We start from the raw sequence: 15,749 nt of genomic DNA, 5'->3' as shown, positions 1-15,749 counted from the left end.
CCAGATAAGGTGCTGGATCTAATTATGGAGACCTTTGGGGAGAGACGGTCGGGATCGCAACTGCTATCGGGGTTCGTAGGCTTAAAGCAGAGAATGGCGGAGAGTGTGATGGAGTATTCACACCGAATGAACAGGGCCTTTGATTCGGTAAAGGGCAAAACACCTGACATTGATGTACGCCTACTGAGGGACCATTTCATCGAGGGGCTAGCAACCCCGATCTTAAGGAGAAAGTTGAAAGAGGAGGTCCACAAAGACCCGCAGTTGACCTTCCTTCAGGTCAGGAACTCAGCGATCCGCAGGTCCGAGGATGAGGACCAATCGAACTGTTCGGTGGACAAAGTCTCTGTGCCGGAACATAAACAATTCCCACCCACAGGGACCGGCACGGTGGAAACCATGATGGCTCAACTGTTGGCCCACCTGGATAAGGTTGACCGACGATTGGAGAGGTTAGAAAGCAGGTCAACAGCTGAGAATCAGGAAAAGAATGGGACAAAACAGAGACAGGTTGGACGGCCGCAACCCGCCGGTCCATCGCTCCGGTGGACGGCTGACGGTCGACCAATTTGCTTGTCCTGTTCACAACCCGGACATATGGCACGGTACTGTCAGGGAAACGGTCGTCCTCTGTAAGGCAGGGCCAGGCTACAGAGGGGCGAGGTTATGGCCCAAGAAACAAAATGATGGGAGTCTGTCCCGAAATGGTGATTACGATTGGGGACATCGCGGTGAAGGCAATTGTGGATACAGGCTCCCAGGTGACGACAATTACGGAAATTTTTTACACCAAATGGATGAAAGGAAAAGACCATAGGTTGAGGTCTGACACATGCATGCGCCTGACGGCAGCTAATGGACTAACCATTCCATACTGTGGTTATTTTCTGGCGGATGTCGTGGTGGCGGGACATAGGTTGAAGCAGGTTGGGGTGTTCGTTACGAAACACAACCTAGAGACAAATGTGTCAAATATACCTTGCCTGTTGGGCATGAATATTCTTGGCCAGTTGCCAGAATTTCTTACAAATATTGTCGGATCGACCACACCAGGTCGGGGATCCAAGTTGGCCAGGTTTGCCAAGACCAGAGGAAGGATATCAGTCCCGGCAAACACGGTCAAGGCAATCACATTACAAATTGGTGATAGAAGCGTGAATGGTGATGTGATGATAGAACCATGTGGCGCCGCACTGAGGGCAGGCGTCGTGTTACTGCGGACATACACATCAGCGGAAAATGGACTAGTTCAAGGATTAGTGGCAAATGTTTTGGATGAGGAAATTTTTATACCGCCTAATACTCTGGTAGGAGTACCACAGAACGTCGAGGTACTAAGGTCGGCACAGTGCATCGAACTGAGCAATACCAGCAGTAATGAAGTAACAATTAGGTCGGTCAATGTGACGGCCGAGGTGAAGAAAGTGGATGGCCGATCATATACATTCCCGGAAACTGAGGACCCAAAACTAAATGAATTGCTGAATAAGTACAGGGATATATTTGCCTCGTACGAGGGTGATTTGGGTTACACGGAAGTAATAAAACACCAGATACCCTTACTACAGGACAGGCCTGTGGCGCAACCTTATCGAAGATTACCACCGTCACTACTCGGCGGTGAAAGCACACCTGAACGATCTACTAAAAAAGGGAATTATTACAACCAGCACGAGCCCGTATGCGGCACCGATAGTAGTGGTAAAAAAGCAGTCAGGGGAGATAAGACTGTGTTGTGATTACCGGAAATTGAACAATATCACAAGAAGGGATGCATTCCCCTTGCCTCGTATTGATGAATGTCTTGATGCGTTGGGGGGAGCAAGATTTTTTTCTACCTTGGATTTGGCTAGCGGCTACCACCAAGTGGCCATGCACCCCAACGATCAACATAAGACTGCATTTATTTCTCCACTGGGACTGTACGAGTGGACCCGTATGCCGTTTGGTCTAACTAATGCGCCTGCTACATTCCAGCGAGTAATGCAGAGTGCTATGAGTGACTTTCTATTTCAAATAATGTTGGTGTACTTGGATGATATACTAGTTTACTCAAAAACTTGGGAGGACCATCTAGAAAGATTAGAACAAGTGTTTCTCCGTCTTAGGGAGATAGGAGTAAAGCTGAACCCAGACAAATGCGGCTTCGGTCTGAAATCGGTACATTTTTTGGGTTATGTGATTTCGTCGGATGGCATCGCCACTGACCCAGATAAAATTGCAGCTGTTAAAGAATGGAAACAGCCAACAACTACAGTAGAGGTCAGATCATTCTTGGGCTTTGCTTCCTATTATAGAAAATTTGTACCTGGTTTTGCAAAAATTGCCGCACCATTGCATGACTTGGTAAACAAAATGACAAAGAAACACAGTAAGGAGAAAAAGAAGGGTAAAACACAACTGATAGGTGAATTATGGACTGATGAATGCCTGAACTCGTTTAAGCTCTTGAAAAAGGCTTTGACAGAGACGCCGATATTAGGATACGCGGACTTTGACAAACCATTTCGGCTAGAAATTGACGCCAGCTCTAAAGGTCTGGGAGCTGTGCTATCACAACAACAAAAGCAAGGTTTCAGGGTTATTGCGTATGCCAGTCGAGCTCTGAAGGAATCAGAGAAGAACATGACAAATTACAGCGCCATGAAACTAGAACTTTTGACATTAAAATGGGCTGTGACTGAAAAATTCAGGGACTATCTATTAGGTGCTAAATGTGTGGTATACACTGACAATAACCCCTTGAGTCACCTAAAGACAGCAAAGTTGGGATCCATCGAACAGCGATGGGCAGCAGAATTGGCACTCTTTGACCTGGAGATAAAATATCGCCCGGGGCGGTCCAATGGCAATGCGGACGCTTTATCAAGGAATCCGTACGAGAGACCGGGCGATGAGGAAGAAACGCTGACAGGAATATGTGGGGTCAGAGCGTCAACAGATATCCCTCACGGGGTGAAAGTGATGCAAAACGGACAGACCGGGGTGGAGCACATATCCACAGAGCCCGGACATATGGACATTAGTGATTTTAATTGCCTTAATCACAAGGAGATAAGAGATGCCCAGAGAACGGATAGTGGCTTACAGCCGCTGTTGAAACACGTCCAGGAACAAAAATTCCCAGGAAGAAGGGAAAGAGAACAATTTGGTCGAGAAACAAAGAAAATACTGAGTCAGTGGGACCGTCTCAGTATAAAGGATGGTGTTCTCATGCGGAGAATTCATGACCAAATTGATGGGACAATACACCAGGTGGTGGTGCCTGGACAATTACGAGAAGAAGTGCTAAGGTTGGCACATGACAGGGCAGGACACCAGGGTCAGGACAGGACGCACAAAATATTACGACGGAGGTGTTACTGGCCCAATATGGAAATGGAGGTCAAACGCCATTGTGAGGCTTGTGTGAGGTGTCAGCATGCGAAAATGCCAGTTGTCAAAATGAGACAGCCATCAGGACACCTACTAGCGACAAAACCACTAGAGATTGTGGCTATGGACTTTACGTCGTTGGAGCAATCATCGGATGGGACGGAACATGTGTTGGTAGTGACTGATGTATTCACCAAATGGACTGTGGCGGTGCCCACACGAGATCAGACTGCCAAAACAGTGGCAAAGGTCTTAATAGAACATTGGTTCATCAAATATGGCATACCAAGACAATTACACTCTGACCAAGGAAGGGCCTTTGAGTCAGAAGTAATTAACCAACTGTGCAGCCACTACGGGATCAACAAATCTAGAACAACCACATTTAATCCGAAAGGAAACGGACAGTGCGAGCGGTTCAACCGCAGCATGCATGATTTGCTGCGTACCCTAGAACCTGAACAGAAAAAACGTTGGCCTGATTTTCTCCCAGAGTTGGTATATCTATACAACTGCACCCCCCATGCCACAACCGGCTTTTCGCCACACATGTTGCTGTTCGGACGGGAGGCTCGACTCCCTCTTGACTTGTTCCTAGGAAAAAAGGAGAGTATGACTGGCTCATACACTGCACTGGAATATGTGAATGAACATATGAGACGAATTAGAGAAATGTACAGGGTAGTACAGGAAAGACTAGAACATGAAGCACGGCGAAGGGAACCGCCGGTACAGACAAAGGACCCGCCACTCAAACTGAACGACAGGGTATTACTGCGTAGCCACCCGTTAGGCAGAAACAAAATCCACGACCTCTGGGGACAGGAGATATGGCAAGTCGTGGAGATGCCTAAAGTAGCAGGTGGCCCCTTTAAGATAAGACCCATCGATCACGCCAAACCGGATCGGTGGGCGAATATTGCTCAATTAAAGAAATATTGTCATAGTCAAGAAGAGCAGTTACACACAAGGAAACCCAAGACAATTAGGGAACCGGAAACCATAACGGAAATTCACATACCCATCCCGGAACCATGTCACCATCAACAGAACAACAGCGATACACAAGTGGAGGATAACGGCAACGAAGAGGATCCCGTTCCTCCCAGAAGCAGAGAGACAGTAGACCATCAGATAAGTGGTCCGCGGAGAAGTTTGAGAAACAGAAAGAATACGAAATTTTTTGTCAGCAACCATCAATTCTTTCATGGTCGCGCTGGTATGAGAACAGACTGTTCAAAAAGTCATAAAAGTGAACTGGTGAAGGCACCAAACGGAAAAAGGTGGATGTGAATTCTAGAACTGTTTTGTGTCTGAGGAAGATGATGTAGACACATTTGATATGTGAAATAGGGATAACGGTCAATCTTATACGAATGTGACGACATTGACAGTGAGTGGAACAATAAATTTTTTTTACGGTGGTGCGATTGACTTTGAAGGACTGCACCTGCCAAGCGTTGTTTGTGGTTGATAACACACAAAAAAAGGCAGGGGTGGATGTAACTAGGGGAAGTTACCAGAGACATAAGAACGCAGTACAGCGCTGTCAACTTTGACACGACTGATGCAATAACACAGGTGTTGGCTGATAACGATCAGAAAGCCAAGGCGTAGTATCTTGGGAAGCGATACGATAAGAACGCAATACGGTCTGTCAACTTTGATGTGACAGGATGCAGATGGCTTATTAAATCGGACTGTACGACAGAAGCGGCGTAATTAACATTCTGATGCAACGATTAGAATCGATTACGATTACGATTATGATAGAACCGAATACGATTACGAATACGAAGGGGATATATAGGAAGGCGACGGCTGAGCTCTCTCTCTCTCTCTCTCGCTCGCTCTCTCGATCAGTCAGTCAGTGTGGCAGTATCAAGTTGGTTATTGAACGGGTTAGCCGTATTGTGTTAAGAAGGACGATAGACATGTGCATTCAGTTATGTGAAGACTAGTGAGGACTGTTGGGGGTCAGTTGATTCAGACTATTATTGTGAAGCATTCCTTTTGATTCATTATATTATTGTGAAGCATTTCTTTGATTCATGTAATAAAAGGATCAATAGCGAACCTGCATCTTCGAGTATCTATACTGTGGTCGATGTTGTGTAGAATGAGTGGTTAGACTCGGTAACATTTGGCGTTGTCGAGCAGAACTCGTTAACATTTGGCACTACAGGCAAATAGTCTCGTTACATATATATTTATTTATTTATATATATATATATATATATATATATATATATATATATATATATATATATATATATATATATATATATATATATATATATATATATATATATATATATATATATGTATATATATTTGTATATATATATTTGTATATATATATTTGTATGTATATATATATATATATATATATATATATATATATATATATATATATATATATATATATATATATATATATATATATATATGGTAATTTTTACATTTGGATTACTCTGATTGTTGCTGTATACCAACCCTATATACGTTCCCTGGACTTATGATGTAGCCACTAGCTGTACAGCACCCCTCCCTCCCTCCCCCCAATACGTTCAATGACTTGATGGTATAGCCACTAGCTATATACCACCACCTACCTCCCCAATGCGTTCCCAGACTTGATGGTGTAGCCACTAGCTGTACACCACCCTCCCCCAGTACGTTCACTGACTTGATGGTGTAGCCACTAGCTGTATACCACCACCCCTCCACCTCGCCCCATCTTAGTGTGATTGCTCGTATTACCTAATCGATCTCTGGCCGGTAATATCCAAATGTACCCCACACCCCAGCAAGACAGATTGCTTCTATTAGAACACATTCGGCCAGGCAACACTATCTGGTTGAGCTCTTAGACTAACTACAAGTGGGGGTGGGGTAGTTTATCGAAGGTTCGGCACCATCCATATGATCATCACGCTCGCTGTGTGAGTATAGACTACAGGATAGTTGGGGGACATCGTGTCCTATAGGAAGTTTAGAGGACATTGTAGCCTTCAGGACAGCGGAGTACAATGTAGCCTGCATGACTTTAGACGGATATTTTATCCTACAGACTAGGGGGGGGGGGACACTGTCTTACAGGATATTGTAGACATTGATAACAATGGCCTCTGTGAACGATTTGATAGAGACATTACATCAGGAAAAGAATCGTTTTGTCGTTTTGCTAATCAAGGTCAGTTATGAACATTCGTAAATACCTTGCTAATCAAGGTGAGTTATGAACATTTGTAAATACCTTGCTAATCAAGGTGAGTTATGAGCATTTGTAAATACCTTGCTAATCAAGGTGAGTTATGAGCATTTGTAAATACCTTGCTAATCACATGTGTAAATACCTTGCGCAAATAATTTTAAACAGTTGCATGCAGCAGTCTAAGGCCCATTTGATCACTGCCTACATCTCACCTGGCCGTCCTGTGTTCAAAACTAATCCAGCAGGCGGTGTTTGCGGTTTATTTATGTAGCTCATATCATGGGGCATACTGAATTTTAAACCTACGTTCCTGTATCACATATGTTTGTTGTCCTGACTTTATGAATCGCGTGACTTAACTATATTTTGACTTGACTATTCAGTTTTTTGTTGTCCTGACTTTATGACTTGCGTGACTTAACTATATTTTGACTTGACCATTCAGTTTCTGTGTCAAATATACTGACCAGCTGATCGTACATCTCTTGTCTTATGTGTATCAAAATGTTGAGTTTTTGGGTCGTATAACTGCGTCGACTATTCCGCTGTTTCGACATTCTTTTTACCATAAATCCCGTAAAATTTTGTTTATAAGCTCCCCATTGCAGTATAATAAAAGCATTTAATTATTGAAGAGCCGTTTTGTTTGTTTTCGTTTATTCGGTTATTGTGATAACATTGTTAAATAAATAACAAAAAAAAAATCTTTTTGACCTTGAACTGTTATGACCTTGACCTTATTGCGATCAGAAATCAACGAGATCCCACCGGAGCAGACTCGAAGAACGTCTGATCAAGCCAGTAATAACGTCTGCGGACCGGCCTAAACACGGGGCTTATAGAGCGGTCAGTTTCCGCCCCAGTGAGCAGCTGGACGATGGGTCACGTGATCAGTCGGACGATGAGTCGTGTAGTGACGACTACGAGACCGCCGACGAGGTAGGAGCTGGTCGACTAGGCTTCAAATGTACGCCACTTCTTACCCAAGCCATTTTAACACTGCTAGGCATATATGTAGTATACATTAACACATAACAAATGTATCATATTGTATACACTAACTTGTGTTTACGTGAAATTGTACACAAAAACGTGTTTTACATCAAATGTATCTGTTTACTTGTTAAAATCTAATTATAAATTAACCCTTGTATCAAACTGTATACATTAACACCTTTATACTAAACTTTATACATTAACAACTTTATTTACATCAAATTATGTACATTAAGATTGTACTCCAAATCATATACATGAAAACCTTTATTTACATCAAATTATGTACATTAAGATTGTACTCCAAATCATAAACATTAAAACCTTTTTTTACATCAAATTATATATTAAAAAAACATCTTTATACTTGAACATTATAGACCTTTATTTACATCAAAATATAACATATTAACATCTTTATACCGAACGATATACATTAACATCTTTATTTACATCCAACTGTACTTCCCACTTGTAAAAGATTACTAATCTCAACCAGCTGATGAAGTTTACGCTGCTAACAATATTTTACTACCAGATCTTATTCTTCCTCAAACTGTACTTTATAAATATTTGAATGTAAAAATTGTTTTATACTTATAGAAAAGCCTCTCTTAATTACGCAACATGAAACCAACAAGAACATTCAAACACACCCGATACAGTCCTCTTTCAAAACTTGTTGCTTTTATTTTATTTTATTTTTACTAATTGTTGAGTATGCTTGACGATTTCACGTACATTTCATACGGTGTAATTTTGCTATTAAGTCACCACGGGATGTTGACCGCTAATTCCCCGTGCTCAACCCCCCGGGGGCTGACAAAGCGCGTGCCAATCTGACGTCATGTTTGTACAATCATCCAGCCAATCAATAAATCCACTCACGTTACAGGTGCTGACCACGAGCTCCCAGGGAAATCTTTTTAAATGACGTCCGTTTTCATCGCGAGCTTCCACGATATCGCCCCCCCCCCCTCACCTACCATTACAACCACCACCACCCCTCCCCACCCCACCCCACCCCACCGACCACTACAACCACCACCACCCCCACCTACCACTAAAACCACTACCACCACCCCCTATCGACCACTACAACAACAACCACTACCCCACCGACCACTACAACAACCACCTACCACCCCCCACCTACCATTACAACCACCACCACCACCCCCACCTACCACTAAAAACACTACCACCACCCCCCTCACCTACCATTACAACCACCACCCCCCACCTACCACTAAAGCCACTACCACCACCCCCTATCGACCACTACAACAACAACCACCACCCCACCGACCACTACAACAACAACCACCACCACCCCCACCTACCACCACAACCACCCCCCATCGACCACTACAACCATCACCCTACTGTACATAAGCTTAAGGCTACTCATGTGTGTAGTGCACGCTTAAGTAATGTTTACACGACGGGAAACGAGTTAATAAAATATGTTCAATTGAGGTCCTTCCAGCCCGAGGGTCATTGGCGGCCCCAGAAACCTCTGATCTCCCGTGACCTACATAAAACATGTATTATGTATTTCACCATACATACATGGTGAATAAAATTAATTAATAATAATAGTTTGAAGCGGTAGGGGAGATAATTTAAAGAAAATAACGGATGTCAGCTTTTGTTATTCACGTTTAAATTTAATTTTTTTTAAAAAGTTCTCTCCACCTAATGTAAATTTTAACTTTCTAGTGACGCCGCCATAATGTAAACCCATAGGTGTCGCCAGGCTGGGTGACATGTAGTGAGGTAACAAACGTTATCACCCTCTTGTAATCGTGGTAGTGTTAGAAAAGTATCCAATAAAAACTATCAGAGAATTGTTACCTACGGGCCCAACGAGAATCGTTACCTAGAGGCCCACCAGGATTTTTTCCCTGGGGGCCCACCGGGATTTTCCCCGGTTGACGGTTGGGGGGGGGGGGGGGGGGAGTCCACCCATGCAGTATTGTGATCTTTTAAAATATTTTACCCAAAAGGAAAAACAAAAACAACAAAAGCTCAGGCTCTAAACGTGTAGTTGACATTCACTAGAGTGTAGAAAAATACAGATATAAAGAAACGTAATAGTTGTTTTGTCTACGAATATGATAAACAGTGCTTGTATACTGAATTTTTTTTCTTGAATCATAATAAAGGGCCTCATTTATAACTATAATGAAGGGCCTAATTAACTAAGGTTTTTTAGTAGGTAGTCGAGCAGGTAGGTAGGTAGGTAGACAGGCAGATAATGTAAGGTAAATAAGTAAGTTAATGTGGTATTTTAAGGTAAAGATAGGTATAAAAGGTAAGATAGGTTAAGTAAGGTGTAGTTGTTTAGTTAAAGTAGGTTGTGTACGGTATGGTAGGCTAGTTACGCACTGTTAGGTAGGTTAGGTAATGAAGGTTAGGCTAGACAGGTTAAGGTAAGGAAATTAGGTTATTAAGTAAGGCGAGGTAGGAACGGTTAGAAAGGTTAGGTTAGGTAAGGTGGAATATGTAAGGTAATGTACGTTGGACAAGCTAACATAGGTTTGTTTAGGCAAGATATGTTAGGTAAGGGTGAGGTAGGTAATGTAGGTTTGGTAAGGTAGGTAGGTATGTCAGGTAGAAAAGTCAGTTATGGTATTTTAGGTAGGTTAGGTATGTATTTTAGGTAGGTTAGGTAAGGTATTTTAGGTGGTTATGTAATGTAAAGAATTTTATGTAGTTAAGTTAGTGTATTTAAGGATAGTTAGATATGGTAAAATATTTAGGTAAGATATTTAGGTAATTTGGTAAGGTAAGGTATCGTAGGTAGATTCTGTAAGGTATGGTATTTTAGGTAGGTTAGGTTGGATATTTGAGGTAGGTAAGTTATGGTAAGGTAATGTATTTTAGGTAGGTTAGGTAAGGTAAGGAATTTTAGGTAGATTAGGTAATATAAGGTATTGTAGGTAGATTCGGTAAAGAATGGTATTTTAAGTAGGTTAGGTAGGATATTTGAGGTACGTTATGGTAAGGTAAGTTATTTTAGGTAGGATAGGTTAGGTATTTTAGATAGGTAATGTACGTATTGTATTTAGATTAGGTTAGGTATTTTAAAAAGGAGTGGCAGGTATTTTAGGTAGGTTTTGTGAGATAAGGTATTTTATCTAGTTTAGGTAGTGTATTTTAGGTAGGTTATTTGGTTAGGTATAGTAAGGTATTTTAGGAAGTAATGGTAAGGTATTGTGTTAAGGTTAGGTTAGGTATTTTAAATAGGATTGATAAGGTAATTTAGGTACGTTATGAAAGGTAAGGAATTTTAGGTAGATTAGGTAAGATAAGGTATTGTAGGTAGATTCGTTAAAGTATGGTATTTTAGGTAGGTTAGGTAGGGTATTTGAAGTAAATTATGGTAAGGTAAGGTATTTTAGGTAAGTTAGGTAAGGTAAGAAATTTTAGGTAGGATAGGTTAGGTATTTTAGGTAGGTTAGGTAAGGTATTTTAGTTAGGTAAGGTAAGTATTGTATTTAGATTAGGTTAGGTATTTTAAAAAGGATTGGCAAGGTATTTTAGGTATGTTATGTAAGGTAAGGTATTTTATCTAGTTTAGGTAGTGTATTTTAGGTAGGTTATTCAAGGTAAGTAAGGTAAAGTATCTTATTTTGGTTAGGTATGGTAAGGTATTTTAGGAAGGTATGGTAAGGTATTGTGTTAAGGTTAGGTAAGGTATTTTAAATAGGATTGGTAAGGTAATTTAGGTACGTTATGTAAGGTAAGGAATTTTATGTAGTTTAGGTAGTATATTTAAGGTACGTAAGCTATGGTAAGATATTTAGGTAGCTTGGTATGGAATTTTAAGTAGGTTAGGTAAGGTATTTGAGGTTGGTAATTTATGGTAAGGTAGGTAATTATATGTAGTTTAGGTAAGGTATTTTATTTTGGTTTTATCTACGTTATATAAGGTAAGTTATTTAAGTAGGATAGGTAAGGTATTTTAGTATTTTAGGTAGTTTAAGTAATGTTAGGTATTTTAAGTAGGTTTGGTAAGGTATTTGAGGTAGGTATGTTATGGTAAAGAAAGAATGGTAGGTTCCGTATGATTGGTGGTTTGGGAAGGTATTTTAGGTAGATAGAGTTCATTTAGGTAAGGAATTTCAAGTAGGTAAGGTATTTAAGGTAGGTTAAATAAGGTAGGGTATTTTAGGTAGGTTAAGATAGGTAAGGTATGTTATGTAAAGTAAGCTATTTAAGTAGGTTAGGTAAAGTAAGTTATCTAGGATTTGTAAGGAATTTTATATAAATTAGGCAAGATTTGGCATTTCAGGGAGGTTATGTAAGGTAAGGTATTTTAAGTAGGTTAGGTAAGGTAAGGAATTTTATGTAGGTTAGCTAAGGTACGGTATTTTAGTGTTTTAGTTACATTTTCTAGGTAGGTTAGGTAAGTTATATAAGAGGGATAGGTAATGTAGGGTATTTTAGGGAGGTTAGGTGAGGTATTTTAGGTAGATTAGGTAAGGTATTTTAGGTAAGTTAGGTAAGGTATTTTAGGTAGGTTAGTAAGGTATTTTAGGTAGTGAAGGTAAGGTAAGGTATTATATGTAGATGAGTTAAAGTATGGTATTTTAGCTAGGTTATGTAAGGTAAGATATTAAAGTGTATTTAGTCAAGTTTTTTAGGTAGGTTACGTAAGGTAGGATATTTTTAAGCAGGATAACTAATGTAAGGTATTTTAGTATTTTAGGTAGGTTTGGTAAGGTAAGTTTTCAAGTGAGGATGTGTAAGGTACGGTATTTAGGTAGGTTACGTAAGTTATTTTACTTTGGTTAGGTAAGGTATATTAGGTAGTTAGGATAAGATAAGGTATTTTAGTAGGTTGGGTAACGTATGTTATTTTAGGGAGGTAGGTTATGGTAAGGTAAGGTATTTTATTTGGGTTAAGTATGGTAAGGTATTTTAGGTAGGTTAGGTAAGGTATTGTATTTCGGTTAGGTACTTTAAAGAGGATTGGTAAGGTATTTTAGGTAGGTTAGGTTAGGTAAGGTATTTTTGGTAGAATATGTAATGAGTTTTATGTAAATTAGGTAGATTATGTAAGGTAAGGAAATTAAGGTATGTCAGTTAAGGTATTGTATTTTAGCTAAGTTAATAAAGGTTAGGTATTTTATGTTGGTTTGGTAAGGTAAGTTTTTTTTTTGTTATGATATGTAATGTACGGTATTTAGGTAAAGTTAGGTCGGTTAGTTAAGGTATTTTAGTTATGCTATGGTAATGTAATGTATTTTAGGTAGTTTGGGTAAGGTAAGGTATCCTACGTAGATTAGATAAGGTACGGAATTTTAGTAAGTTGGTAAAGGTAGGATAGGTAGATAATGTAGATCAAGTAAGGTAAGGTTTTATAAGGTATGTAGGGTAGGTTAGGTAAGGCGAGCTAGATAAGGAAAGGTAGGTACGGCAGGGTAGTTTAGGTAAGGTATGGTAAGGTAATATAGGTTTAAGTACGTAAAGTAAGGAAGGTGACGTATTATAAGGTAGGTAAGGAAGGGTAGGTAATGTGAGGTTAGGTGAGATAGACAAGGTCGATTTGGTATGGAGAGGTAACTTAGCTAACGTAACGTAAAGGTAAGTTAGGTACGATAGATCAGGTATGGTGAGTTAGGTAGCGTAGGTTAGGTAAGGCAAAGAAAGGTAAGATAAAGCATGTTAGGTTATGTGCATTAGGTAAGGTAAGTTAGGAAAGGTATAATCATGTAGAAAGACAGAGAGCTCGAGTAAGGTAAGGTAATGGTAGGTACGTTAGGTTAGGTTAGGTAAGGTAGCTTAGGTTAGGCAGGTACATGTATATAGACAGGCAGATAGAGGATAAGTTAGTTGGCAAGGTAAAGTACGGTATCTAAGGAATGGTAGGGTAAGTAAGCAGAGTTAGGTAACGCAGGTTAGGTAATGATTAATGTATCGTTACATTAGGTTAGCAGGTAAATAGACACATAGTTTTAAGTTTCAAGGGAGAAAACCAGCAAAATAGCAAGAAAAAATTAAAATTATGAAAAAATCAAATAGTAAAAATGGTGTAAATAATTTATTATTTAACAAAGTATGAATATTAAAGAATTTACATGAAGTTTTATGTAATCGTTACATTACATGGAGTTTAGAATTATCACTCTACTCTAGTCTAAGTGGGAAACTGTTACAAATTTTAAATACCCAATTTTTAAAGAAATGACACTCCACTTTGGTAATATTGATGATTCGACTGTATGAAACTCGTGAAGCGTTTCATGTTTTTTTAATTTTTTATGGTATATTACTAATGTAAATCTGTATCAGTCCTCACAAGCCGATGATGAAAACTGTAATACTAAAGCGAACACACAACTGACGCTATAAATTACGTGTCTGAGGCGAAAAAAAAATGTTTTTTAATTTTTTTATGGTAAGAAACAACACAAGCAATAGCTGCTAAAAGAGATATCCAGATTTGTTTTTAAACAAAATAAAATATATTCACGATGTGAAAAAAAATGTTTTTTAAAAGCAAAGAAAAGATAAAAGAAAACAGAAATGAAATTCTCAAAATTTTCACAAGATAAAAATTATTTTAAGCTGAGACATAAACTATGGTTTGAAAACCATTAATTTCTGTAACAAGCTCGTGTGTATTTATATTATAAAAATTGTGTGGATTTTCAGAAAGCAATGTCGAAACTGTAAACGAAAAAAAAACCTTAAAAGCGATTAAGCGATAGCAGACGAAGTTTGCAAATATGCGTACGAAGGAAATTATTCTCTTTTAAAATTAAAAGTTGAAAGCAACAACGAATTAGCAACAAAAAAAGACTCGAGTTCCTGGACACCATTGCATTGGGCTGCTTCTGGATGACATACTGATATTGTTGAATACCTGTTGTCTTTGCATGTTCCAGTTGATGAAAGAGATGAGACCCAGTGGACGCCACTAATAATTGCTTCATCAGCTGGTCGTATTCAGATTGTTAGGGACCTGCTTGCTCATAATGCTCAGGTTAATGCTGTCAACAGTACAGGTCAAAGTTCTCTACACTATTCTGCATCAAAAGGGCACATAGAAATTTCAGAAATCCTTCTCCAGCATGGTGCTGATATTGATTGTGTTGATTCCCTTGGTCACACACCACTCCATCGAGCTGCTGGCAAAGGCAACTTAAAAGTTGTCCAGCTTCTCATATCCAACAATGCACATTTAGATATCAGAGATGCCTCAGGATGTACACCCCTCCACTTGGCTTGTGAGGATGACAATGGAGAAGTTGCCAAAATGTTAATAGATCATGGAGCCAGAACAGACATAACAAATAATGATCACCAAACAGCTTTTGATATGGCTCCCAGAACTCTGCAAAAAAAATTTGAAGAGCGCTTTAGATCGATGACCGTACATGTTGTAATACAGATATGCTTATAGTACAATGCTGCAGTAACTATATTTCTACCTGAAGTATCTGCATAAGGGAATTACCATCTTGTGTATACACATACCATATTTTGCCATCTTGTATATACCATTGTGTGCACATATAAATTATCACCATCATATGTCTATACATGTGTTACCTTATGCACTGATAGGAGGTAATGCCATGTGTGTACATCTGAATTAAAATTTTTGCATATATTGCTACCTTGTGTACTTGGTATTGATATGAGGCAATATTATCTTAGCTTGTGTTTATTGTTGGGTTTATTTGTTGAGTTAGAATTTCATATCTTTGAAAAACTTTTAAAAATTAATTATTAGTTAACCTATCAAACCTGCAATGTAAACGTAGGGGTCAAAATAAAGGGTTGTTTTAGTTGTAAAGAAGCTACCCAAAGCCATATTAACATTCTCTTATTATATAAATTCTAATTTTGTCCTTTATTTAAATGACAACTAAAAACTGAACAAAAAATATTTTTTTTTTAAATTTTTGAATTTAGGATTGATTACACTTCAAAAGCAATTTGTATATAATTACTTAATATTGTCTTATTTTTTAACTACTACAGTACAACAGTCTAACTAATATGTTGTTATCTTTAATAAAATTGTGTTCTTGAATGAGAAAAAAAAAGCGTCTTAATAACAAGTTTATATATAATTATGCACTATAAGGAGAAAATAAATTATTTTCTTTTAATAAATAATAATGCACCACTATTTCAATAA

At 39.0% G+C, this 15,749-nt stretch overlaps 1 protein-coding gene across 6 annotated transcripts in view; it reads left to right on the top strand.

The window, feature by feature from the left end:
• Positions 1-15,749, top strand: part of LOC131940710 (multiple C2 and transmembrane domain-containing protein 1) — a 129,869-nt gene that overhangs the window by 40,975 nt on the left and 73,145 nt on the right. For 5 of the 6 annotated variants that reach the window (XM_059299471.1, XM_059299470.1, XM_059299468.1 and 2 more), the window contains exon 3: positions 7,343-7,531. The exons of the other annotated variant lie outside the window; for it this stretch is intronic. In XM_059299471.1, coding sequence (XP_059155454.1) covers positions 7,343-7,531 — 189 coding nt within the window. The remainder of the gene's footprint in view (positions 1-7,342; positions 7,532-15,749) is intronic. 6 annotated transcript variants of the gene reach the window in all.

The sequence above is a fragment of the Physella acuta genome, unplaced genomic scaffold, assembly GCF_028476545.2.
Source record: "Physella acuta isolate Inbredline_101_S28 unplaced genomic scaffold, ASM2847654v3 ptg000325l, whole genome shotgun sequence".
Taxonomy (NCBI): domain Eukaryota; kingdom Metazoa; phylum Mollusca; class Gastropoda; family Physidae; genus Physella; species Physella acuta.
The sequence above is the reverse complement of the archived record's forward strand: the minus strand, read 5'-3'. Positions and strand labels throughout refer to the sequence as shown.